Here is a 25,683-nt window from a genome sequence, read left to right as displayed (position 1 = left end):
GTGACCATTCCCCACTGGTTCTAGAGCTGAACTTCATCAGTTCTACAGTTCCCACATGACCATCTTGCTAATGTAGCCCCTGGTCTCAGTCAAATGTCTGCACACGTTTAACTCTCCTTTTACTATAAACAAAACCTCATTAATTCTGGTGTTATAGGGGAAAGGAGCTCTCCACATTAAGCCAAACATATTTGTCCAATAAAGCAGCACAGATTTGTTCCCAGAACCTGGAAAAAGACAGATCTTTGCACTAGATGTTAGAACAAATAAGGCAAAAGCTGGTGAAGGGTCTGGAGAACAAGTCTTATTGAGGAGTGCCTGGGCGGGTTGTTTAGGCTGGAGAAGAGGAGACTGAGGGGAGACCTCATCGCTCTGTGCAGCTCCTGAAAAGGAGGTTGTTGTGAGGTGGGTGCTGGGCTCTTCTCCCAAGTGACGAGGGATAGGACAAGAGGAAATGACCTCAAGTTGTGCCGGGGAGGTTTAGGTTGGATATTGGGAAAAATTCTTTAGTGAAAGAGTGGTGAAGCCCTGGCAGAGGCTGCCCAGGGCAGTGGTGGAGTCTCCATCCCCGGAGGCATTAAGAAACCATGTGGCCGTGGGCTCTTTGGGACACAGATTAGTGGGCACAGTGGGGTTGGGCTGGTGGTTGGACTTGATGAGCTTGGAGGTCTTTCCCAACCTTAATGATTCTATTATTCTGATAAGTTTTAAATTGGAACAATATCAAAGAAATGTGGTCATATCCTTGAAACTACATTTGGGAACTGAAGTCTGTTCCACGTGGATCTGAATCATTGATTTGAATGGACAGATGATACCTGGTTTAGACAATTTAAGCAAAGCTCATTGACACTTTTAAGGCAGTTTGATCTGAGCAAATTGTGTCAGGTCAAAGAGCAAATCAGTGGCAGAATTCAGAATGGGTCACGTTATGTCTAGACTATCAGCTGCCATTTCTCCCCAGAATTAGGAACTTGAGTATCAAAATGCAAAGACCAGCAATACAGAAGTCACCAATTGAGCACGTACCTTTCAGGTCATCCAGGCAATAACGTCGTCTGCTTCCCAGACTTTCTGTATTCTTTGAGAAATCATTTGCTGTAAGATCAAGCTCAAGTTCTGGTTTTCTGTGGTTTATCGAAGGAGGTCCACCATAAAGATCTGCCATCTGACCATAATGCAATGAACCTTGACCAAAAGCACCTGAACTTCTCCCAGTGACAAAGCTGTTATAGGAGGTACTCCCCGCCCCTCCAAGGGCAGAATTTTTGTCATAAAGGGAGCCCAACTGTTCTAAATCTCTGCCCTTCCCCCTGGCATCTCCTTGACCTGAAAGTGAATCTCTGTCGTGAGGTGAAACTTTGTTCCCTGATCCTCTGAAATCACTGGCAGTGCCCTTTCCAGTTTCACCTCCTGCAGAAGATTTGCCAGGATGTGAATCCAGCCCATACTCCCCACCTCGTCCCACAGCACCTACCACACCTTCTCTACCATGGACTGAAAGCAACTCCTTTCCATCACCACCCGCACCAGCCTTGGCTCCAGCTGACCCGCTGTCCTTGCTGTAGGGAGACCTAGCACTCCGTACTGCAGAGCCACCCACGCCACCGACTTCTGAGGAAGAGTCACCTCCTCCCGCCCCACCTACATATCCTTGAGTTGTGCTCTGCATAGCATTCCTGCCATGATGAGACCCCATAACTTCTTTACCTACAAAAGGGAACTGAGAAGCTCCTGCCACAACCCCAGCTGGGAGTACATCCTCTCCATAGCGAGATCCAGCACCTCCATAACCACCAACTGCAGCCCCACCAATACCTGCTCCAGATGGGAGACCGTCCCTTCCATATGGAGACCCAACTCCTCCTGCACCACTGACACCAGCACCACCAACTCCTGCTCCAGCTGGAAGACCATCCTTTCCATATGGAGACCCAACTCCTGCTACACCAGCACCAGATCCAGATGGGTGACCATCCTTTCCATATGGAGATCCAACTCCCCCTGCACCACCTACACCAGCCCCAGCCAGGAGACCATCATTTCCATATGGAGACCCAACTCCCCCTGCACCAGCTACACCAGCACCACCAATGCCTGCTCCAGCTGGGAGACCGTCCTTTCCATATGGAGATCCAACTCCCCCTGCACCAGCTACACCAGCACCACCAACGCCTGCTCCAGCTGGGAGACCATCCTTTCCATAGGGAGATCCAACTTCTGCTGAACCACCTATACCGGCACCAGCAATGCCTGCTCCAGCAGGGAGACCATCCTTTCCATATGGAGACCCAACTCCCCCTGCACCACCTACACCAGCACCACCAACGCTTGCTCCAGCAGGGAGACCATCCTTTCCATATGGAGATCCAACTCCCCCTGCACCACCTACACCAGCACCACCAATGCCTGCTCCAGCTGGGAGACCGTCCTTTCCATATGGAGATCCAACTCCCCCTGCACCAGCTACACCAGCACCACCAATGCCTGCTCCAGCAGGGAGACTATCCTTTCCATATGGAGATCCAACTCCCCCTGCACCAGCTACACCAGCACCACCAATGCCTGCTCCAGCTGGGAGACCATCCTTTCCATAGGGAGACCCAACTCCCGCTGCACCACCTACACCAGCACCACCAATGCCTGCTCCAGCTGGGAGACCATCCTTTCCATATGGATACCCAACTCCCCCTGCACCACCTACACCAGCACCACCAATGCCTGCTCCAGCTGGGAGACCATCCTTTCCATATGGATACCCAACTCCCCCTGCACCAGCTACACCAGCACCACCAATGCCTGCTCCAGCTGGGAGACCATCCTTTCCATATGGAGATCCAACTCCCGCTGCACCACCTACACCAGCACCACCAACTCCTGCTCCAGCTGGGAGACCATCCTTTCCATAGGGAGATCCAACTCCCCCTGCACCACCTACACCAGCACCACCAACTCCTGCTCCAGCAGGGAGACCATCCTTTCCATAGGGAGATCCAACTCCCGCTGCACCACCTACACCAGCACCACCAATGCCTGCTCCAGCAGGGAGACCATCCCTTCCATATGGAGACCCAACTCCCCCTGCACCACCTACACCAGCACCACCAATGCCTGCTCCAGCTGGGAGACCATCCCTTCCATATGGAGATCCAACTCCCCCTGCACCAGCTACACCAGCACCACCAATGCCTGCTCCAGCTGGGAGACCATCCTTTCCATATGGAGATCCAACTCCCCCTGCACCAGCTACACCAGCACCACCAGCTCCTTCTCCAAACGGGAGACCATCCTTTCCGTAGAAAGGCCCAACTCCTCCTGCACCAGCTACACCAGCACCACCAATGCCTGCTCCAGCTGGGAGACCATCCTTTCCATATGGAGATCCAACTCCCCCTGCACCACCTACACCAGCAGCACCATCTCCTGCTCCAGTTGGGAGACCATCCTTTCCATAGGGAGACCAAACACCCCCTGCACCACCTACACCTGCACCACCAGTGCCTGCTCCAGCAGGAAGACCATCCCTTCCATATGGAGATCCAGCTCCCCCTGCACCACCTACACCAGCACCGCCAATGCCTGCTCCAGCAGGGAGACCATCCTTTCCATAGGTAGAGCCTAGTGCCCCTGAACCAGCACCACCAACAGCCACTCCTGCTGGAAGGCCATCCTTTCCATATGGAGATCCAACTCCCCCTGCACCAGCTACACCAGCACCACCAATGCCTGCTCCAGCTGGGAGACCATCCTTTCCATAGGGAGATCCAACTCCCCCTGCACCACCTACACCAGCACCACCAATGCCTGCTCCAGCTGGGAGACCATCCTTTCCATATGGAGACCCAACTCCCGCTGCACCACCTACACCAGCACCACCAATGCCTGCTCCAGCTGGGAGACCATCCTTTCCATATGGAGACCCAACTCCCGCTGCACCACCTACACCAGCACCGCCAATGCCTGCTCCAGCTGGGAGACCATCCTTTCCATATGGAGACCCAACTCCCGCTGCACCAGCTACACCAGCACCACCAATGCCTGCTCCAGCTGGGAGTCCATCCTTCCCATATGGAGATCCAACTCCCTCTTCTCCAGCTACACCAGCACCACCAACTCCTGCTCCAACTGGAAGACCATCCCTTCCATAGGGAGACCCAGCACCCCCTGCACCACCGACACCAGCACCACCAATGCCTGTTCCAGCAGGGAGACCGTCCCCCCTTCCATATGGAGATCCAATGCCCCCTGAACCACCTACACCAGCACCACCAATGCCTGCTCCAGCAGGGAGACCATCCCTTCCATATGGAGATCCAACACCCCCTGAACCATCTACACCTGCAGTGCCTATGCCTGTTCCAGCAGGGAGACCACCCCTTCCATCAGCAGAACCTATGGCCCCTGTACCACCAACTCCTACTCCAGCTGGGAAACCATCCTTTCCATACGGAGAGCCTACTGCTCCTGCACCAGCACCACCAATGCCCACACCAGCTGGGAGACCATCCTTTCCATATGGAGATCCAACTCTCCCTGCACCAGCTACACCAGCACCACCTATGCCTGCTCCAGCAGGGAGACCATCCTTTCCATAGGGAGACCCAACTCCCCCTGCACCACCTACACCAGCACCGCCAATGCCTGTTCCACCAAGAAGGAGTCCATCCTTCCCATATGGAGACCCAACTCCCCCTTCTCCAACTACACCAGCACCACCAACTCCTGCTCCAGCAGGGAGACCATCCATTCCATAGGGAGACCCAACTCCCCCTGCACCAGCTACACCAGCACCACTAATGCCTGCTCCAGCTGGGAGACCATCCTTTCCATAGGGAGAACCAAGCCCCACTGCACCAGTCCCAGCTGGGAGACCATCCTTTCCATAGGGAGACCCAACTCCCCCTGCAGTAGTTACACCACTGCCAACGCCTGCTCCAGCAGGAAAGCCATCCTTTCCATATTGGGTCCCAAGACCTCCGAAACTACCAGCTGCAGCACCTGTTCCTGCTGGCAGGCCATCTTTTCTGTAGGGAGATCCATCACCTCCAAAGCCACCAAGTGTATCTTCACCAACACCAGCTGGGAGACCATCCTTTCCATACAGAGACCCAACTCCCCCTGCACCAGCACCAGCCCCAGCAGGGAGGCCATCCTTTCCATAGGGAGATCCAAATCCCTCTGTACCAACAACACCTGCTCCAGTTGGGAGACCATCCTTTCCATAGGCAGGTCCGACACCTCCAAATCTACCAACTGTAGCACCACCAACACCTGCTCCAGTTGGGAGGCCATCCTTTCCATAGGCAGATCCAGCACCTTGAAAACCAACTGTAGCACCACCAACACCTGATCCAATTGGAAGACCATCCTGTCCATAGGGAAACCCAATTCCTCCTGTACCAGCTACACCAGCACCACCAAGAACATTCCCAGCTAGGAGACCATCCTTTCCATATGGAGACCCGTATCCCCCTGCACCAGCTACTCCAGCATCACAAAGACCTGCTCCAACTGGCTGACCATCTGGACCATACAAAGCTGCCATTTCCCCTATAGAACTGCCACCTTCACCAGATATAGCCCCATCTCCAGCTGGAAGATGGCCTGGGCCATACGGCAAGCCAGACCTTCCTGCCTGGTCTAAATGACCACTAGCATGAAGTCTCATGAAGGAATTTTGTCCTTCTCTGTTCATGCTTGCTCTATTCATATCACCTGCAGTTGGCAGAGAGTCCTTGCCATGGGGGGACCTCATTCCTCCTGCCATCTTGGTACCTGCAGCATTCTTTCTAATTCCAGTCCCTGGACTAGTCCTACTGAACAGATTGTCCTTACCACCTCCCACTCTGGTTGAATCAGGATTGAGCCCATCTAATCCAGAACTTCCATCAGTAGCACCACCCCCAAAGCCAGCTCTGTAACTACTATCACCTAATCTACCATCCTCATCAAGCTGCCAGCCCACACCTTCTCCATCACCTCCATCACCCATGTCAGCATCCAGCATGTCATCATCTCTACCACCCACAGGATATCGTTCACCTGCCCGTCCTAATTCATCATGAGTGTCTGCTCTGCCTGCCGTAGAATCCTTGCCATGGACAGGCCTCAATCTACTTTTACCTCCTAAGATATTTAATTCAAAGCTGCTAGCATCATTTGTCATTGAGTGTCCATCTAGGCCTGCTCCAGACAACTGCCCAGAGCCCATCATTTCATTTTTGTGTACTTTGCGTAGTCCATCTTTTCCCAGAAATCTATGGTGGCTTCCATCAACATCAATGGAGTGGCCTTGACTGCTGTCTTGACCATTTCTGTACCAGCCATCTTTTTCCATGCCAGTGTCCATCAGATGATCTTCATCATCGATATATTCTCTGTGTCGAGGTTTCTTAGCTCTCTCTTTATCTGGCAACGTTTCTTTCAGTCGCTCAGCTTTCTCTCTCTCATTTCCTTCTCCCTGTCTCCTCTTTCCTTTGGCATCTGTAACGAAGATGCAGTTTGATGGAAGGTCAGGAAAAGAGGGAAAATAAAAGAACAGCCAATCAATAGGTCATGTACTACATCAACAACCAAACCAAACATGTTAGCATTTGTTGTAATTTTGTTCTAGGACACAGAAACATAATATATGTCAATAAATTTGACTTCATCTCAAATCCTGAATGTTTTCAATGTCATGTTCAGGCATAATTTATCCTCGGTTAAAAAGACAATTAGTTTTAGTGGAAACATGCTTATTAAACAAAGAAACCAAAACAAGCATTGAAACAAGGTGGATTTCCAGCATCACAGATCTAATTTAGAGTGGCTCAGATTGTCATCCTGCCTTCTCCCCCAGCCCTGGAGGAGTTACAGAACATCCCACACACAGAATGGCCATCAGCGCCCACCCTTGCATTAGGATCTCACTGCTCCTGAGGCAGCTTGAACACCTGGCATCCTGGTGTTCGAGATGGCCAACCCAAAGATTACAGAGTCCATTTCTGTGAACAGCTTTGCATTGATCCAAAATCCAGGCTTTTCCAAGCTAGACACCAGACCTATCAGGTCACACGCTGTTTTGATTTCCAGGCTGGACACCATTTCTGTAGAGCGTTAGAAGGTCAATGGACTCAGTTGGCAGTTCCTTTGTGTATCAGACTCAACCTATACTGTTTCAAAAGCCATCAAAAGGTGAGAGAGACCCTTCTTTTGCTGCTGGAGGAGCTCAAAAGAAACCAAAACAACTGCCTTTAAGAAACAGGAAAACATAAGGCAGCTAACAATCTGCTTGCACTGAAAGGAGTGTTTCCCATCTCCCCAGCTTCCTTTGAGCTTCTTCTAGCATGTTTAACCTCTCTTTTGGAAAGGGAAACACTTCCTAGCACAACAGTATTGTATGATGTTGATTGGATAGAACTGATAGTTCTGAAAGCACCTGGGACAGGAGCAGGGACAGCTTCACCACACATGGTGAGATATGGAGTGTGTTTTGATAACTGATCACACAATCATAGAATAGTTAGGATTGGAAGGGACCTTAAAGATCATCTAGTTTCAACCCCCTGCCATGGGCAGAGACATCCCACTGGATCAGGATGCCATGCCCAAGACCCATCCAACCTGGCCTTGAAAACCTCCAGGGATGGGGCAGCCACAACTTCCCTGGGCAACCTGTTCCAGCGTCTCACCACTCTCATGGTGAGGAAAGTCTTCCTATTGTCTAGTCTAAACTTGCCCCTCTCCAGTTTATATCCATTCCCCCTTGTCCTATTATCACAAGCCTTTATGAACAGCCCCCCTCCAGCTTTCCTGTAGCCCCTTACAGGAACTGATGGAGAACTTGCTGCTTCCAATCAGCTGTGGAGTAAATAATCCAATAGGATTTGCCAGGACTAATAAAAAGGGAAAAACTGTTTCACCTGAAGAAGAAAGATCTAACCAGAGCTCTATTTTTCAAAAAATAATTAGGAATAAGAGGCTCTGCAATTCATTTATCAGCACTGAATCATCTCTGAGCAGTTGGGCAGCGAGAGGAACATTATTTGGTTGACACACCTCAAGCCAACACCACAGCAATAACACAGTGTCACTTACACTCTACAATAAGCCAGGCGTTTGAAGAGCAGAGCCCAGTGTCCAGCGTGTACATGCCACTGTCAGAAGGCACAACGTTCTTGATAACCAGCTGGTGGGTCAGGCCGTCAGGTGTTACAGAAATCTGGTGCTTCTCGCTTGCCTCAAGGAGGTGGGTTTTGTGCAGCCACACAGCATCGTGGCAGGGTGTGCGTAGGACACATTCAAAGACAGCATTTTCTTCCTCAGGACAACGTGTATCAGTGAGAGGCTGCTCAAACCTCACAGGGATGGCTGCAATGGAAAGATAAAAAGCTATAGGAAGGAAACGGAGCTACTTCTGTCTTCCAAGAAAGACTTGTTGCAGCTGAAGGAAGACAGCAGCTTGCTGTGCATGTGAGCATTGGTTTAAGCAGAAAGAGGAAAAACTGAGTCATAGAATCATAGAACGATTCAGGTTGGAAGGGACCTTACAGCCCATCCAGTTCCAACCCCCTGCCATGGGCAGGGATACCTCCCACTTGACCAGGTTGCTCAAGACCCCATTCAACCTGACCTTGAACACCTCCAGGAGATGTGTTCCTGTGCCCAGTTCTACATGATAGAAAAGCCGAAAAGTAGATTTTTGTCTTTATCATCTTGCAAGATATTTACATCACACATCACTGATGTGTTGATTCTGTAGTCATTAATGTATTTCAGCAGCCTGATACCCGTGTGGAGTTGGCAGTTGTTATTCTGAGCTTACAAAAGGCAACTATAGCCTGGGGTAAGGTAAGGTAAGGAACTTGCTTACTGTCTTCGGAAGTCAGAGCCAAACTGGTACTTGAACCTAGTCCTTTGGACTACAAACGCAACACTCGTATCACATCATCACACCCCTCCTGCTGTTTTCACACAGGTCACATAAGATCATCTTCTTTGTCAACACAAAACCAATCTGCTCTAGTTAACGAGTTTTAGTGGGGAACTTTGCATATGATCCCAGATAAAATTTTCCAGCAAAAAATAATTTCATGTTACAATTGCATCTGTCTCAATTCCTTACATTCAGCTTCCAGTTCGGTTGAGAAAACAGGTACGTCCTCCACTCTGACCTGATACACACCCGCATCTTCTGGCTGCACGTCATTGATAATGAAATTGTACCTTTTTCCAATCCGCCTCAGGCAGTGCTTTCTGTATTCATCCCCTGTTCCATACCTGAGCTTCTCACCATCCTGGGAAGAGAAAGAATATATCTTTAAAGGCAATGCCCAACTAGTGCAAGATATTTCAAGAAAATCAGGCCAAGTTGTGTTACGATCGCTTTATTGATATAAATGAGTAACAACAGAGAAGCCTACACTGCTGCTCACAGGGGGTAACTGGAAGTGGACAGGGCTCATCGCTTCTGTAACACATGTGCACTACTGTGAGCCGTAAGTCCTGCACGGAACACAGCATCAGACACTCAAAGTAAGCAAAAGAGCACTGCTTTGGTAGCTCACATAAGGTTTTGAAGCTTAAACAATATATAGTTACAGTAACTTCAAAGACGAAGTACTTCCTATGCTTAGCTTTCAGCATCCTTGTGGATGGATAAGCAGGCGAGTTCACTGCTTTCCTCTCTGTAACGCACTTCTCTGCATTGCGGCTGCATAGGCTTCATGCCACACATTTGACTCAGAAGTTCCTAGAGTTAATCTGACCTCCTCTTTAATGAATTCCTACTTCTCTGTACTAAAGCCATAACTGCAGTTTGACTGCAATGTGTCTTCCAGAAAAACACCCGCAGCACTGATCACCTGGAGACCACAGCAGAATAACTACAGGACCAGGTGGGATGTTTTCCTTCCTTGAGAACTTGTCTCACAGAATTGAATTATAGTGGAATAACACACTCAAGAAAGTGAATAATCCAGTCTGTTTTCTTATTTGAGACTGCAGAATTTCTGCAGCCTGAAAGACACTGTTAGTTTCCTCTTGCCAGAAGAGGTCTTCAAGCCAAAGGTTGTTAGTAGCTGTTTCCCCTGTACTTGCATCTACAAATTCCAAGTAATACCCACCTCCAAAGACTCCCTGGACCCCCACACCAATACTTCTCCCTAAACAATCAAGGATTCTGCCGTGGATGGATGACTTTAAGAAACTTCTTTGTTCTCAGCCATGGCCCAGCAGATCAAGCATTTTATGTAGAAGACTTTGGTTGTTGCTATAAGTTGGCCAACTCATCAAGGCCCCCTCACCTTAAGCAAGTAAACTTTGCTTTTACTGTTTTTCAGGTCCATCTCCAGACTGAAGGAAGCTTTTCCATCCTTGTTGACTTTAATGTGTTCAAAATTTTTGATGCTGTGTATTAACTGCAAAGAAAGACACAAGAACTTCATAAACGAGAAGGCTGCCGCGACAGAAGTTCTTAAGCTGTTGAACCGGTGTGAAATTTACTTTTATCTGCATAATAAAGAGCTACCTCTACCTTTACGTTTCTAGAAGAGGCACCAGCAAGTTTCCCATTTTCTCCTGTAGACAAATTAAATTTTACGTGCTGCCCCCTGGTCCTTCACACACTGCGCAACCACTGCCCACCCAGCTATCTGCACGGCCCTGTGTGTGAAGGCCAATTTTGACTCTTGAGCATAACTTCTCAATTTGGGGTCTGAATTCTCATCAGAGGCAATTGAATACAGATTTTAGCCATGTGGTTTAATGAAAGGTCTACTCTGCACTCAGTAGTTCCTAAAACTTAAAAAGTGAACTTCAAAAAAAAAATCAATAGCATTTTTATCTGTGGGATAAAAGAAGTGGGACTTCTTTAAAACATTGTCATACAATAACATTTTCATCCACAAAGCAATTTGGGAATGTCTAGCCTGTTTTCAGAAGCTCCTGAGGAACTGTCAGACTCTGGAGTATGTTAAAAATCAGTGCTTTGGGTTTCAGTTTATTTTACCTCTCCTTGTTCACTCTCTGTGTCCTTCTTCATCTCCTGTAGCTTTCTCAGCATCCCACGGAAGTCAACAATTCCATATTTGATACAGATTTTCTCATAATCTCTTTTATCTGCATGCAGCAGCAGTTGCCAGACTGCTTCTTTGTCCAGGGGTTTTGGTTTTGGTGCCGGGGCCCTTAGAACCAGGGAGAAAAAAATACCTAAACATTTTGATGAGACAACAAGATCTCTTGTATTTCTACACTTAACCTTCTCTCATTTCTCTCTCCATCATTTCTGCAGCTCACTCAGCCCTGCAGATGTAAGGCAAGAAAGAATAGGACTCTTTAAGAACAGGTTCTCTGCAACTACCCTACAAATTAAATACTGCCAGGGAACAGCTGTGCCCACAGCAGCCGAGACTAACACCGTTGTCCGCATTGTTAAATTATCAGCAGTCACTGGACCAATTTGGCCCAGGCCAACTTGACCTTTGCCAGGTACTTTCTCAGCACAGTTCAGGATTTTGCAAAGGTCAGAGATCATTCCCACCACCTCTGAAGGTTCCCACCTGGGAAGTGAAGGGATTTCCATGCACATCTTCCTGCCATTCCCTCAGATCCTGTCATTGGTCACCAGAGAGAAGAGCTCAGAACCTACTCCTTCCCCTCCCCTTGTGAGGAAGCAGTAAACTGCTATGAGGTCCCCCCTCAGTCTCCTCTTCTCCAGGCTGAACAGAACAAGTGACTTCAGGCACTCCTCATACGACTTCTCCTCTAGACCCTTCACCAACTTTGTGGCCTCCTCTGGACACTCTCCAGCAGCTTTCGACCCTTTTTATACTGCAATGCCCAAAACTGCCCCCAGCGCTCAAGGTATGGCAGCATCAGTGTGGAATAGATTAGTCAGAAAGGTCACTACATGAAGATTGGTCACTTCGCCAGGAAGGTACTTGTGAGCAAAAACAGGAAAGCAGAGAATCAGATATTTCAATTCAAAATCTTGTGGTGCAAAGGAGTGTACACCTCAAAATGGGGGTGGTATCTTGTGTTTATCTCAGCCTTACAGACAGTGGCCAACTGTTCTGCTACGTCACTCCACACTGAGTCTCATGACTTTGGATACAAGAAGCGTGGCCTTGAAGATCTACGAAGCTCTTCCCTATTATCAAGAAACACGTATGAAGTGTAACAATGGTTTTTGTTATGGAGCCTTACCGCTTCCTCAGCAGCTTCCTGAACTCCTGAAGCTTCTTCTTCAACTCTATCAAACACAGAAGGACACAACAACAAACATTCAGATAACCAACAGTGTAAAATATATCCCCAAACTGAAGATAACACAAAACAGCCACCGCCAAAGGGCCGTCCTCCGTGCTGTTTGCCTCTGGTGGGTTTTCACACTTTACCAAAAAGCTGTCATGAAAGACAGGCCAAGTTTTCGCTGCCTTATTGGTATCCTTAGTGCCGAAGTGCATCGCTTCCTAGTGCGTTTTCCTCTCTTTCTAGAGAGGGCACTCTAGAACCCCACTGTTTCCCACCTGTGTTAATATGTTTGATCCAGCTGTATTTGACATCACAAAATGCTTTTCTAGCACTAACTATTCCAGAACGATTAATTAGAACAGCTCAAAGCCATGCCTAAGAGCGTCGCTTTACCCAAAGGTAAACAGCAAACAGAAAGAGATGACAGAATGTTAGAGATCCACTAACGTCCTCTTACTTTATTCTTTACATCTTTGGGGTAGTAATAATGCAATCGACAGAGGATTATTAACTATTCCCACGCCAAATAAACATACATAGCTCTAACTCACCATCAGCAGGATGAACAGGAACATATTTTGACTTCCTCTTAAAGCCAACTGATAGTTTAGAAGAGAAAACGGAAAGAAAGCAAGCCATAAGATGAACAAGGCAAGACTAACACCAGCAAACCCACAAACTACAAAACCTCTGCATCTGTTACCAATGCAAGAGGAAATCCTAGTTTGGATCTCCTTGTCAACCTCTTGTTGACCTTTAGTAATCTTCATCTATAAAGGCAATATTTCTATTGCAATCGACTCTGCTTACTGGATACTCCACACAGTGGAGGGGATCGTTTCTGCCCCATGAAGCCCATGGTTTGAGCATTGCTAGGAAATACAGACTTCCTGTTTTAGAGCTGAGGAGCCAAGGTGCAAGGGTTACCTGGACAAATACAGGTAGTAGCCTTCTGAACTTACTTTACAGGCACAAAAGTTACATGGATGGTTTGAACACAGTTCACCAACTGCCCAAATAGATTCCAAGAACAAGTCAGCTCCTTTTTATGCAAAAAGAGCCATTTCTTTTCACTGACTATGAAGGGAAGCAGGGGACTGGGTCAGGTGGACACCACAGACATCTGAAATGTAGTGGGATGGATCCCTCCCAAAAGACTGATTCCCTCAACAACATAGAGAAAGGACTGAGCAAATTCAACACTAAATCCAGAGCTCCTGATAGTCCTCCAGTGCAGTGATAACACCATCACTTCCTACTCCTTTGTCTTAAAGCTGTCATGAGGCCATCAAAGTTGGGGGAGTCACAGAATACCTCTAGTCCTCAGTGAGTAGGAAAAATAGATCTCCACACCAAGAACACTTAGAAAATGCTCTGGGCGCCCACTCCCATAGGACAGCAAAGCCAGCTACTTGGGACCACAGGCGCTTTGGAACACGGAACCGGTCAGTCCTACCTTGTATGATCCTGAGGCCAGCAGAGCACGCAGCTTCCCCATACTCATTCACAGCAAAGCAACGATACAAATCACTGTCATCTACAGTCGGCTTGTTTATCTTAAAAAGAACATCATAAGAGCTCACAGTGATGCGCTGTGGTTCAGTTCACACACCTTCAGCTCCTAATAAAATAGCTACTCAATGACAGGTGAGACCTTTCTTCTGTTCCTGAATCATTCTATGCATTGCTTGCTTATCCTCATGTTATCTCAGATCTAATGACATCTATGTCTATGAGGTCCGACACAAAAAACCAAGACTAACCCCCTGTAGCTCAGGAACCAAGAGTGGGAAGGCAGAGACGGAAATGGCTGTAGAACATGTTCCGTCATGGTGAGACAAGGCTCAACTCAATCACTTTACTCAGGACAAGTGGATGCGTGGTCAAATAGAGACATTTTCTTACCCTGAGTCAGAAAATGTCAGCGTGCAAGAGTGAACACCAAGTGAACATCAAGTTTCTTGTGAAACTGAAGACATTAATGACCAAAACATTCCAATATTGAATGAGGGTGATGGTGAAGAGATCCAAAAGACCCAGTCAGTGCTCAGTGGAGCCCATTTGTTGTTGGTAGAAGATGTGAAAGCCAAACTGATGGAGATCCTCAACAGCCTTTCAGAAAAGGATCTGCAGGATTGCTTTGGACATTGGCAGCATGGGGTACAGCCGCACGTCAGCTCAGAAGGGAAAGGCTGTGAAGTTGATCATAGCTGATTTTCATAGTTTGTTATATAAAAAGAGTTACAGGTGAGTCTTGGGTTTTTCGTGTCAGACCTCTACCTGCCCACTGCAGGTTTTTCCTTTCTGTTGCCCTCTCTGTTCCATGATTCTTGGCTGAAATATTTGACCTTTACCTGCAGAATAAATTCATTTGTGACATCATTGAAGAATGCTTGATATTTGTCAGGATCATCCATTCCACCTCGTGTTCGTGTCCATTTCACTTCAGGAGCTGGGACACCTTTGACCACAGCTCGGAAAATGGCATTTTTACCTTTGAAAAAGAGCAAGAAATGAGTCATTTAAGACAGGTTGAACATGAGGACTCTCAAGTCAGGCTCACTGTGTTCTCAGTAGACTCATGCCCAGAGTCAGCCATCTCTGCTGTTGTAGGCAGAAAAGTTATTTAAGTTTATCCTTTGGTTTTCTCTGTAAAAGAAGTCTAAATTACCAGTTTAAGTCACGCTAGATGCTCACATTCCTGCAAGACATTTGCCATAATCTCCATTCTAACTCCCTGGCTTTCAAAGGGATTACTCGAAACGCAGCTTTACATTTCACCACTGGCACACATGGTCCCTGTGTGCTACTGCACAGCCATGCAGACAGAGAAACTACGTACCCAAGAGAACAATTTTTTGGCCTCTTGGTCTGATTTAGAAGTCCCTCATTATTTGGGCAGAGCCAAAGGGCAGATGTTAGCTCTAGTCCAGGCTGGGCTACCTTTTCCCCACATCACCAATGTCAGGGTTTGCCTGTATTCAGTCAGAAAAGCCCTTTTAAATATGGGGTTAGCTGGCCAGACTTCACTGCTAACAACCTCTGATCATCTCCAAAATCAACAGTGCTACAGCAAGTTCCACCTAGAATTGTTTCTGACAACATGAAACGCCCAAATCCATCCTCATCACACACAACTTCCCATGCTCCTCCATGCTGGGTCCAGTCCTGTTCAATTATATCAATAATAATCTTTATATTATATCAATATATAATCTTTATATATATCAATATATAATCTTTATATATATCAATAATAATCTTTATTAACGACTAGGATGAGAGGATCAAATGCACCCTCAGCAAGTTTGTGGATGACACTAAGCTGGAAGGAAGTGTCGATGTGTTGGAGGGTAGGGAGGCTCTGCAGAGGGATCTGGACAGGCTGGATCAATGGGCTGAGACCAAGGTGATGAGGTTCAACAAGGTCAAGTGCAGGATCCTGCAGCTGGGACACAAAAACTCCCATGCAGCTCCAGGCTTGGAGAAGAGCGGCTGGAAAGCTGCCTGGCAGAGAAAGACCTGGGGGTGCTGGTTGACAGTGGCTGAACATGAGCCAGCAATGGCCCAGGTGGCCAAGGCAGCCAACAGCATCCTGGCCTGTATCAGGAACAGCGTGGCCAGCAGGAGCAGGGAAGGGATTCTCCCCTTGCACTGTGCACTGGTGAGGCCACACCTTGAGTGCTGTGTGCAGTTTTGGGCCCTTTGCTATAAGAAAGATATTGAGGTCCTGGATCATGTCCAGAGAAGAACAACTTAACTGGCGAAGGTGCTGGAAAACAAGTCTTTTGAGGAGCAGCTGAGGGAACTAGAGTTGTTTAGCCTGGAGAAAAGGAGGTTGAGGGGAGACCTTACTGCTTTCTACAACTACCTAAAAGGAGGTTGCAGAGAGGTGGGTGTTGGTCTCTTCTCCCAAGTGACAGGTGATAGGACAAGAGGGAATGGCATCAAGCTGTGCCAGGGTCTTGAACACCTCCAGGGATGGGGCAGACAAGACTGCTCTGGGCAACCTGCACCAGGGCCTCCCCACCCTCATCGCGAATAATTTCTTCCTAATGTCTAACCTAAATATTTGCCCTTCCAATTTAAAGCCATTCCCCCCCATCCTATCGTTCCAGGCCCTTGTAAAGAGCCCCTCCCCAGCTTTCCTGGAGACCCTTTCCTTACTGGAATTCTCCCCAGATTCTTCTCTTCTCCAGGCTGAACAACCCCAACTCTCTCATCCTATCCTCATAGCAGAAGGGCTCCAGCCCTCGGATCATCTCTGTGGCCTCCTCTGGGCTCATTCCAACAGTTCCATCTCCTTCTTATGATGCGGATTCCAGAACTGGAAACAGTACTCCAGGTGGGGTCTCATGAGAGCGGAGTAGAGGAGATTAGAGATGGAGCGAGTGATCCGTGGACGTAGCTCAGGGCAGAAATTATTAGTTTTTCTTTTCCAACAGTTTTGGCCTCGAGGTTACAAATGTTAAAAAATTCTCCCCAGAAAGCCTTGCAATATTTCCTGCACCTTCTGTGACACAGCAAGCTCCTGCCAACAGATTCTTACCCAAAGGCATCTCTCCCTTTCTCCGAGGTGGCAGCACTATCTATCACTGAAGGCTGTTTTGCATCAATTGTACCTTTAGCCATTCTGCCTGCAGTTTCCCACATTTGCCGCCTGTCACAGGGCACAACTCCACAGCTGGAAGTACCAGTTAGTCCATGCAATGGGACAATGACAATGTAATTAAAGACGCTCACTGTGTACCTGCATGGACACTGAATTCAACTCACACAGAGAGCAGCCCGACTGCCCTAACGTTTTATATGTGAACCTACTGCAAATGAAATCACTCAGAAAATGTAGGCAAGGAGATGAGCACCACCATGGCTCATGCCTGAACCTCACAGGTGGAAGGGAGAAGGACAAGGAGGGCTGAACCGCTAGAGGCCACTGTGCTCCTGCACAAAACTTCAGCGATGGGCGAACATCAACAGCCAGGTGTGACAGCAAAACCTCCCAGCCTTGGGAGGGAACAGGACCCACACCATCTCCTCAGGTGATCCCACTCCAAAAAAATAAGAATCACAAAATCATAAAATGGTTTGGGTTGGAAGGGACCTCAAAGCCCATTCAGTTCGACCCCCGGCCATGGGCAGGGACCTCCTACTGGGTCAGGTTCCTCAAAGCCCATCCACCCTGGACTTGAAGAGCTCCAGTGATGGGGCAGCCACCACTGCTCTGGGCAACCTGGGCCAGGGCCTCCCCACCCTCATTGTGAATAATTTCTTCCTAATGTCTAAATTAAATCTTCCTCCTTCCCCTTTAAAGCCATGAATGACTCTCTGCAAACGCAGGTAGATTACTGGAAGGCTTCCGTTGATTTTAGGTCTCAGCCCACGAGCTGCCTTCTCTGTACTCCATGCAAGATTGATATTGCTTCTTGAAGAAGTACAGCCTAAATAGTGCCTGCAGTCAGTACATCTTTCTTTGAAAAAGCAGCTCATTTTAGTGCTGAACACTCATAATACAAGTGAGTTCAACAGGAAAAAACTTTTTCTATGTGCTCAATCTCTTGCTGCAAAATACTCACTCTGAGAGCTTCCTGCAGAACTACACGATTTGCTGCACTTTTTAGGACCGAGATTTTGATCTTGCACACAGGAGCAACAACTCAGGAGTCTTTCAGCAGCACTGATGGAATTTCCATCAGTACAAGAAAGACTTTTTCCACACAACAGTTTTTTCTGGTCTACGCAAATCTCTGTAGAAACTAGCTTGATTTAGTAGTGATCATTGTTTCACGGTGGTGTGACGTAGAGTCAAGCCACCAGACTGCTTTTCAAGAATCTCACCTTCTTGCAACGTCAGAGTGATAGGTTTCTTCTCAAAGTCAGGTGTACTACATCCTTCTGGAATTTCATCCACAAACGGGGTGATGATAACTCCTGGGACAGAAGATTTCTTGAAGGATTTCACTAAAAAGGCAAGGAAAAATACATTTCATTAAAATAACGTGTTTGTCCTTCAGAAAGAACCTCTCTGGTGCATTCCCTCTCTGCAGAACAGTAAACACTCCTGCTCAGCTATCCCAGGGCAGTAAAGGACCCGTCCTACGCTGCAGGCCACAAGCACATCCAAAGGCTGGAGCATTAAGGTCTGTGATTTTGTGCTGACTTACTGCAAAACCAGGTCCAAGTGGGAAAACACACAATCAAGACCACAAATCCAGCGACACATTGGCTCACAGGTCTAGTGATGATTTGGATGGAGAATACTTTACGCTAGTTATTGTCCTAAATAAAAAATCAGTCTGGCATGAGAAAGACTATTTCAAAGGTCAACAGAACATGATAGGACAGTTACTGGTGTCTCTCCTTGTGGTGGTGGCATATAACCTCACTGCCAAACAAGAAAAGCATGTTGGGGCCATTCTCAGGGGCATCCCAGATAGCTTTCATGGCTGTGTCCTTTCTCTCACCTGCCTGGTGACCTGTCATGATGTTCTGCTCAGCTGCCTAGGGTCAGCACCAACAGCCTACAGGTTCTCCTGCGAAAAAGATAAATCATTTAATTATTTACAGTCCACAAGGGAAACGGCAAACCTTAATACTGTTCACTTCGATGACGCAGCTTGCCCTTTCTCCTTTGCCACATCCCAGCGGCCAAGTTGAGAAGGGCCTGCCAATCACCACATCATGACACGTCTTCCCAAAACACATCCTGACAGTTTTCAACCTATAAAAACCAGGTAGAAAAATGGCTCGAGGGGCTAAATGCAAAATGTACACATCTGACAGCATCCCTCTGTCATGTCTTCCTTTTCCATGTCATCTGGCTTTCTTCCAAAGACGTCGTCCTCTCGTGTTTCAGGCAAACATTACACCACATGGCTCTCACGTGGTGACTTCTGATGGATGGCAAGAGCAGTTGCTGAGAAGAAAGCCACAGAGATGGATGCCTAAACTGGGGCATGAAGCAGAAGCATATCCTGATCTAAATTAGCCTGTCTAAATTAGCAACTAGACTGGAGAGTAGAGTATAAGCTAATACTTACTTTAGAAGGAATTGGTGAACGGTGAACTTGGCATTATCGAGTTATTGTTACAGATCTCTCCCGTCACCTTTTGCCAAAGGTGCCTCTTTCCCTGTAGTTATAAATCGGACAGCGCGTAATGGAACACATCGCTATCCTGCAAGCAAACTGCAAAGGCAGATTGCTCGTCATATGAGAGATGCTCAGAACCTATAGAGTTACTGAAGCTCTGAAAGAGCAATTAGATTAGATTCCCTTGTGGGATTAATGCTGCAGCTCTATTTACCCTCTGCACTCCTTCAGTCAACAGAGTCACACAAGAACACGCAGCTCTTAGCAGTTTTAAAAGGCAGATGGACTTTCTCAGCATGTCTATGATCTTAATTCTGTTCCTTCTATCAGGCATTCATCTAAACGAGTGTTGCCACACTATAAGCGTGTGACCCTCACTATATGACCCCAACACCTCCTCGTTATCCATTTAACTCAGGGTTGTGTTATCTGTGTGATATGTGGTTTCAAGAAGTCTAAAACACCATCAAGCTACCAAAATCTGCCCTGTATGTCCCATAGACAGAAAGTGTAACTTAGTTCTTCTGGGTCAAATCCTGAACTAATCGCATAAGCTTTGTTTTGCCATTAATCAGCAGTTGCAAATTGGGACACAGACATCTCCCTACAACAAATCACTGGCTCCACTGTGTCTGTAACACAAAGCCCCATCCACTCCAGCCTTGAACACCTCCAGGGATGGGGCAGCGACGACTCCTCTGGGAAGCCGGGGCCAGGGCCTCCCCACCCTCATCAGGAAGAATTTCTTCCCAATGTCTAATCTAAATCTCCCCCTTTCCAATTTAAAGCCATATACGACTCTCTGCAAATGCAGAGATTACTGGAAGGCTTCCACTGATTTTAGGTCTCAGGTCATTAGCTGCCTTCTCCATACTCTAGGCAAGGTCTCCACAACAAATCACTGGCTCCACTGTGTCTGTAGCACAACTCTTATTTTAGGGCTCTGCGCGCTGTACAAACCTCATAAATAATTGGTTACTTGGAAAATCATTTCATGAATTACCCTGACTTCAGTAGAAATGCACTTGAAACAACTGGATGTGTTTCCACACATGGGAAACTCTGCACAGGACCTTGTGAAGAACAGCTAAGTTCTCTTTTTCTCTCACCACCCCAGTCTGGTGTGGATGACTTTTTTTATTTTGCTCTCCAACAAAATAAGAATTTTTCATTTCAGTCTTCCAGCGTTTATGTCAATATTTTGGCATATCCCATAGTTACTGCTGTGAACCACTGGTAGGCGGTTTTAAAAAAAAATGCATATGAAGGGAACAAACAATGTGCAGGAGGAAAAAAACAGAAGACTGAACTGAAAATAAGATGAATCCAGGGCACCTTGCCCTGCACAGGGAAGGGCACCACACAGCAAGTGGCAGAGATTTTTCAGACTCCTGATTCCTGTCTTCTGATAGGCTTGGTTTGCCCTCTGAATTACTGAACTGCATGAAGAGCAAACATTCTAATCCGCTTTTGCCTCTCGCGGTTTTGTATCTTCCTAAACATGTCACCACTCCTGGAGCTGAAATGTCTAGTGCTTACAACTTTCAACAACCAAGATTACTTGACATCAGCCTGCAACACTAATCCCCAGGCTCCTTTCCTGTTACGCTCCCAGTTATTCCTTGCTACTCCCAATTTCTCCCCTCCACATTTGGCAATATTGACAAATGAAACATGAACATGGCCCAAATTCTCAGGTCCAAAGCCACCAAGAAAGTTATTATTTCCTTAAGCTAACAAGCAGACCCCATCAGAGAGTTGTTCTCAGTCCAGTCTGACTGTGGATGAATGTTAATGTAATTATAACCTATGGCTACACTTAAATCTAGTTCTAAAAAAATCAAAGTACTGACAATATTTGTGTTGCAACAGGTACTGCAAATGCATCTTCTCGATGTACAATACGTGCTATGTGCACTGTGCGCAAACCACAGAGTTTACAGAGCCTGAAGTATTTCAGAAATTCACTTGGATTAGAGATAAGCTGCTGTGAGTCCTTAAACTCCTGTGAATTCTTTCCTTCTGGGGAGTGAGACAGAAGCATGTTAATGCGCCACATTGATTGCACAGTTAAAATAACAGTGCCGGGATATGCAAGGGAACATTCCTTCAGTGTAATTAATCCAACCACATCACATTTTCTAGTGGCTTCTGTGCTAAATGAAGACCAGAAAATAACCCATCAGCTGGGACAGAATCATTCAGCCCCTGCCCTGCTTTATTTGTAAAATTTCTACTCATTGTTACATGAAAAAAAAACATGGTTTTGGTTTGACTGCAGTCAGAAATCACAGGATTTGCTGAAAGACAAAAATGCTTCCAAAAATGGTCATAGTATAATTTTTCTAGGCATGATGGGGCTGGGCTGACAGTTGGACTGGATGAGCTTAGAGGTCTTTTCCAACCTTAACAATTCTGTGACTCTATGATTATCTTCCCTTACAGATGATTGAAACTTCAGTGTCCACACTAAGATACGCATCAAGGTTGCTATTTATTCCATGGAGGCAAATACTTCCAAAAAGCAATCCATCCCTCCCTAGGTGAGATGCTGTTGACTAACATCCCCAGCGCAATAGGGCAAAAACTAGGAAGTAGCTCTACACTCTCACTCCTCTGAAAACCACATCAGTTTATAGAATCATAGAATCACAGAATCACTAGGTGGGAAAAAAACATTGGGATCAAGTCCAACCGTACCCGTCCACTACTACACCAGATCCCTGAGCGCCTCATCCACCCCACTTTTAAACCCCTCCAGGGATGGGCACTCCACCACCTCCTTCGGCAGCCTCTGCCAGTGCCTGAGAACCCCTTCCATGAAGATATTTTTCCTGGTGTCCAATCTGAACCTGCTCTGGCACAACTCAAGGCTATTTCCTCTCTCCTATCTCCTGTCACTTGGGAGAAGAGACCAACACTCACCTCACTACAACCTCCTTTCAGGCAGTAGACAGTTGTTTCTCATCCCAGGCAAAAGTCTGCCTGCCTTTCAGGTGCAGAGACATCCCCTTTGGAGACAGGGGCAAAGCTTGCATGGCTTTGAATGCAGAGCAGGAATGAGCCCTTGACTACGACAACAATTTTAATCTACCAAAATAATCCAGACAGCCTGACAGGATGGGAGGTCAGCCCTTCATCTCGTCTATCCATCAATCTGTCTGGATGAGACTGAGCAAGATCTCATTCCCTTTTGCAGCCTGACTGGACACTACTGCTAGGACCATAAATCAGCTCAGTGAATAAGCAAAACATTCAGGAGTCGCACGATTTGGAGGTGCTAGAAGTGTCACAAATGGTTATTTATGAGGTTCAGACAGTGAAATACAGACAAGATGTGACATAATTGCTGGTAGAGCCTGGCGAGCAAAATTAGCCAAACCTGTAGAGAAGTGCCAGGCAGCAAGTGGTTCAGACAGAGGTGATGGGTCCAGAAGCACGTGATGTACCACAGGCGCTGGCACACGCACAGGAGTTGTGGAACACAAAGCCATGAGCACAGAACACAGTGATGACTTGAATTATCATTACAGTAAATTAATCTGCAACAGATGCAGCACTGTATTTATCTTTGCAATTCATAATAATCAAGACAGTCCTGAGAGCAAAATGTTCTAAATGAACTACCAAATCCTGTCTGTGCTTTACACCACAGAAAGAGACTCACCGAGAGAATGATATCTCACCTAAAATCTCTTTTAGCCTTGGGTGGCCTTTCTTTATTAGTTAATTTTAAGTAATATTTTGAGCTTGAGAAGAAGTTCGAAAGATATTTTAAAGAAAAATCTGGAAGACTTTTGTTAGAATCAAGAACTGAAGGTCAAAAGACTGCAGAAGTGCAACTTTATGAACGCTTCTGAGTAGGTCACCGAGGGGAACGTGGCCAGCACTGCAGTGATGAATGGAGGTCTTGTGCAGAGCCAGGAGGAGCGCGCGAGGATCAGATTTTGTGTGACTTATCCCTTTGGTAAATCTATACTTGACCTGATCTCCTCTTCTGCCTTGGGGATTATGAATATAACATAAGTGATTGCTCATGCTGTCCACAGTTTAGGTCCTCATGCACCAGATACTCGACAGCTATTTATTTATGAAAGTGGCATCTATGCAAAATGCCAAAAGGAGACACACACAGCCAAGCCCGAACAGCAGACAACAAGACAGTGAATTCAGGTCAGTTTGGTGATGCAGATACAGGAAGACACGAGAACAGGTCGGCCTGTGTCTTTTGACCACAACGTACTCGTGAATTCTTTCATAACTCAGACATATTTTCATGCAGCATCACAGAGCAAATACAAGAGTTTTACCTAAAGTCCAGAAGAAAAAAATAACATAGCTAATTATTGTCCCAAGAAACAACGCATCCAAGATAAAAAATGTTAAAAACCTTAAGTGTGCCTTAAGTCCCATGTTAGGTCCATGGAAGAGTTATTGCAGATCTTCCACAGCCGTCTTACCAGGGAAATCAGCATAGGAGTCTAAGAATACTTACAAAACTTTTCAGACCTACTGCAACACAGAGCAATGTCTAATAAGACACTGAAGGTGACACTCCATACTCCCAGCTCTGTGCCACTCCCATACAAATCTCAGTGGTGACATGACCAAACTCACCGCCGTACAGGATGAACTTCTGAGATGATGCTGTTTGAAGTCAATCCCGTGTCTCCCAGGACCAGTGACTTTGTTTGTTGACTCAGACCACAGAGTTCCTCGTAACTGTTCAACGGGTTTCTTGGTCGCAGATATCCGTGACCTGGATGAAAGAAGCCAGACTCTTATTATTATGTTGTAAAAGCCCCTGAGCGGCAAAAGAAATGGCAAGTCTTGTCCTCCTCAGACCTCTCTGAGAAGTTAAGCTTGTGCTCCGTATCTCCCCAGCCAGGACAGCTCTGTATTGCGCTGCACGCAGTTGTAGGTGCCTCATTATACCTCCACGCCCCACATGGCACACGGGGAGGGGCAACTGAATCTCGTGCCTTTGGCAAGCCTCAAGCAAGGCAGTGGGCCAACTTGGTCAGGTGTGACCATCAGTCAAGGCAATGCTGGACTTCCAAGTGCCAACTGGGACAAGCCTTTGTGCCTCAAAGAAGGACAAACATTTGTGCAGATCAATGGCTTGTCCAAGGAAGGGACAAGCTGTACATCCAAATTCTGTAGGACACATCAGTTTCTCAAAGGCCATGAGTCCTTAGGAGATCATAATCCCTTAGCAGCGAAGTAAGAAGAGCAGATTACTACATTTGAGAATGGGGCGACCATGCCTGGGCTTGGCCTTCATAAGTAGAGTCCTTCAGCCTGTGCTACTCTGAGAGGTCTGAAGAAATCCAGTTCCTCCTGGAACAGCTTCACTGCTACAGCCAAAAGAGACCTCTCCATTGGTGGTCTTTCCTTCCAAGGCTGATCTCTGTTTCCATGAGCAGCAACAAGGCCATGGTTTAACCTACAACCACAAGAAAAGCACATTGTGCCCCCAAATCTTTTGCTTTCAGTCTACCCTTGTAGCATGTAAACCTTCCTTCCTCTATCCAGAAAGCTCCAACAGACTGGTCTCACTGGGAAGCAGAGGTACCTCCATCTGATTCCTGACTTTGACAGAGATGACCAGCCTGGGACTGAATGCTCTCTTCTCCCAGCAGCACAACACGCAAGCAGCCAAATCTGTGCAGTCTGAGAGTTGACTTTCAATCGCTGCTGGCTGAGAGAGCACAACCCTTCTTTCCTTTGCATTGTGTACCGTAAATTCCTAGTAAATCCTCATTTTCAACTCCGAGATGAAAAGCTGGCTCCAGAAGTCTACAGTGGAAATATTTTTATCATAGTGACCATGGCTTACACGATGTCTGGGTTGACAGAACCAGAACAAGGCTTTGCTTGGTTTCCTATCAGGACACTAGAGTTCTAAAGTCCATGGTTAGCCAAGAAGTGAATATGCAGCAGAACTCCTGGTCTTTTTAGATAGGATGAAGGCAGAAGAACCGTGAAGAGCGCCATTCCCACTAGTCTTAGAAAGATGATCTTTCAGTGGAAGAGACAGGTGGTAGCAGTATGATCTGTCAGCTGGACTGATCCAGGTACCAAAACCGTTTGTTTTGCAGGGATGGGGATCAATATTTTAATCAACAGTTTAGAAAGATAAATATGAAAATGGAATTCTGGACTAATTTTCTTCATTCCTTCTTTCTTTTTGACAGTTACTGCTGGGGACAGGATTTGTACCTTCCCAGTTCCTAAGGAAACAATGCTAAAAGAGGAAGACACAATTGTTCAAACTGATGCTTGGGCTAAGATTATTTGGTTCTACGCCTTTCGTTACGTTGGCAGTGATAGAAAAGAAGCAGCAATTCCAAAGACA

The 25,683-nt window shown here is 46.8% G+C and overlaps 1 protein-coding gene across 2 annotated transcripts in view; it reads right to left on the bottom strand.

Annotated features, from left to right (window-relative positions):
• Positions 1-24,271, bottom strand: part of IGFN1 (immunoglobulin like and fibronectin type III domain containing 1) — a 39,885-nt gene extending 15,614 nt beyond the window's left edge. The window contains exons 1-14 of one of the 2 annotated variants that reach the window (XM_054087777.1): positions 24,171-24,271; positions 23,943-24,084; positions 18,699-18,767; positions 18,073-18,195; positions 14,589-14,728; positions 13,691-13,790; positions 12,786-12,833; positions 12,187-12,232; positions 10,991-11,165; positions 10,287-10,400; positions 9,107-9,278; positions 8,080-8,352; positions 4,332-6,483; positions 1,030-4,253 (exon numbers count right to left, since the gene is read on the bottom strand). In XM_054087777.1, coding sequence (XP_053943752.1) covers positions 1,030-4,253; positions 4,332-6,483; positions 8,080-8,352; positions 9,107-9,278; positions 10,287-10,400; positions 10,991-11,165; positions 12,187-12,232; positions 12,786-12,833; positions 13,691-13,790; positions 14,589-14,728; positions 18,073-18,195; positions 18,699-18,717 — 6,586 coding nt within the window. In that variant the 5' untranslated portion in view covers positions 18,718-18,767; positions 23,943-24,084; positions 24,171-24,271. Of the gene's footprint in view, positions 1-1,029; positions 6,484-8,079; positions 8,353-9,106; positions 9,279-10,286; positions 10,401-10,990; positions 11,166-12,186; positions 12,233-12,785; positions 12,834-13,690; positions 13,791-14,588; positions 14,729-18,072; positions 18,196-18,698; positions 18,768-23,942; positions 24,085-24,170 lie in introns of both variants that reach the window. The other variant, XM_054087776.1, reaches the window with a different exon arrangement.
• Positions 24,272-25,683: the final 1,412 nt, after the last annotated feature.

The sequence above is a fragment of the Cuculus canorus genome, chromosome 24 (genome assembly GCF_017976375.1).
Source record: "Cuculus canorus isolate bCucCan1 chromosome 24, bCucCan1.pri, whole genome shotgun sequence".
Classification (NCBI taxonomy): Eukaryota; Metazoa; Chordata; class Aves; order Cuculiformes; family Cuculidae; genus Cuculus; species Cuculus canorus.
This window is presented reverse-complemented; position numbering and strand designations above follow the sequence as displayed.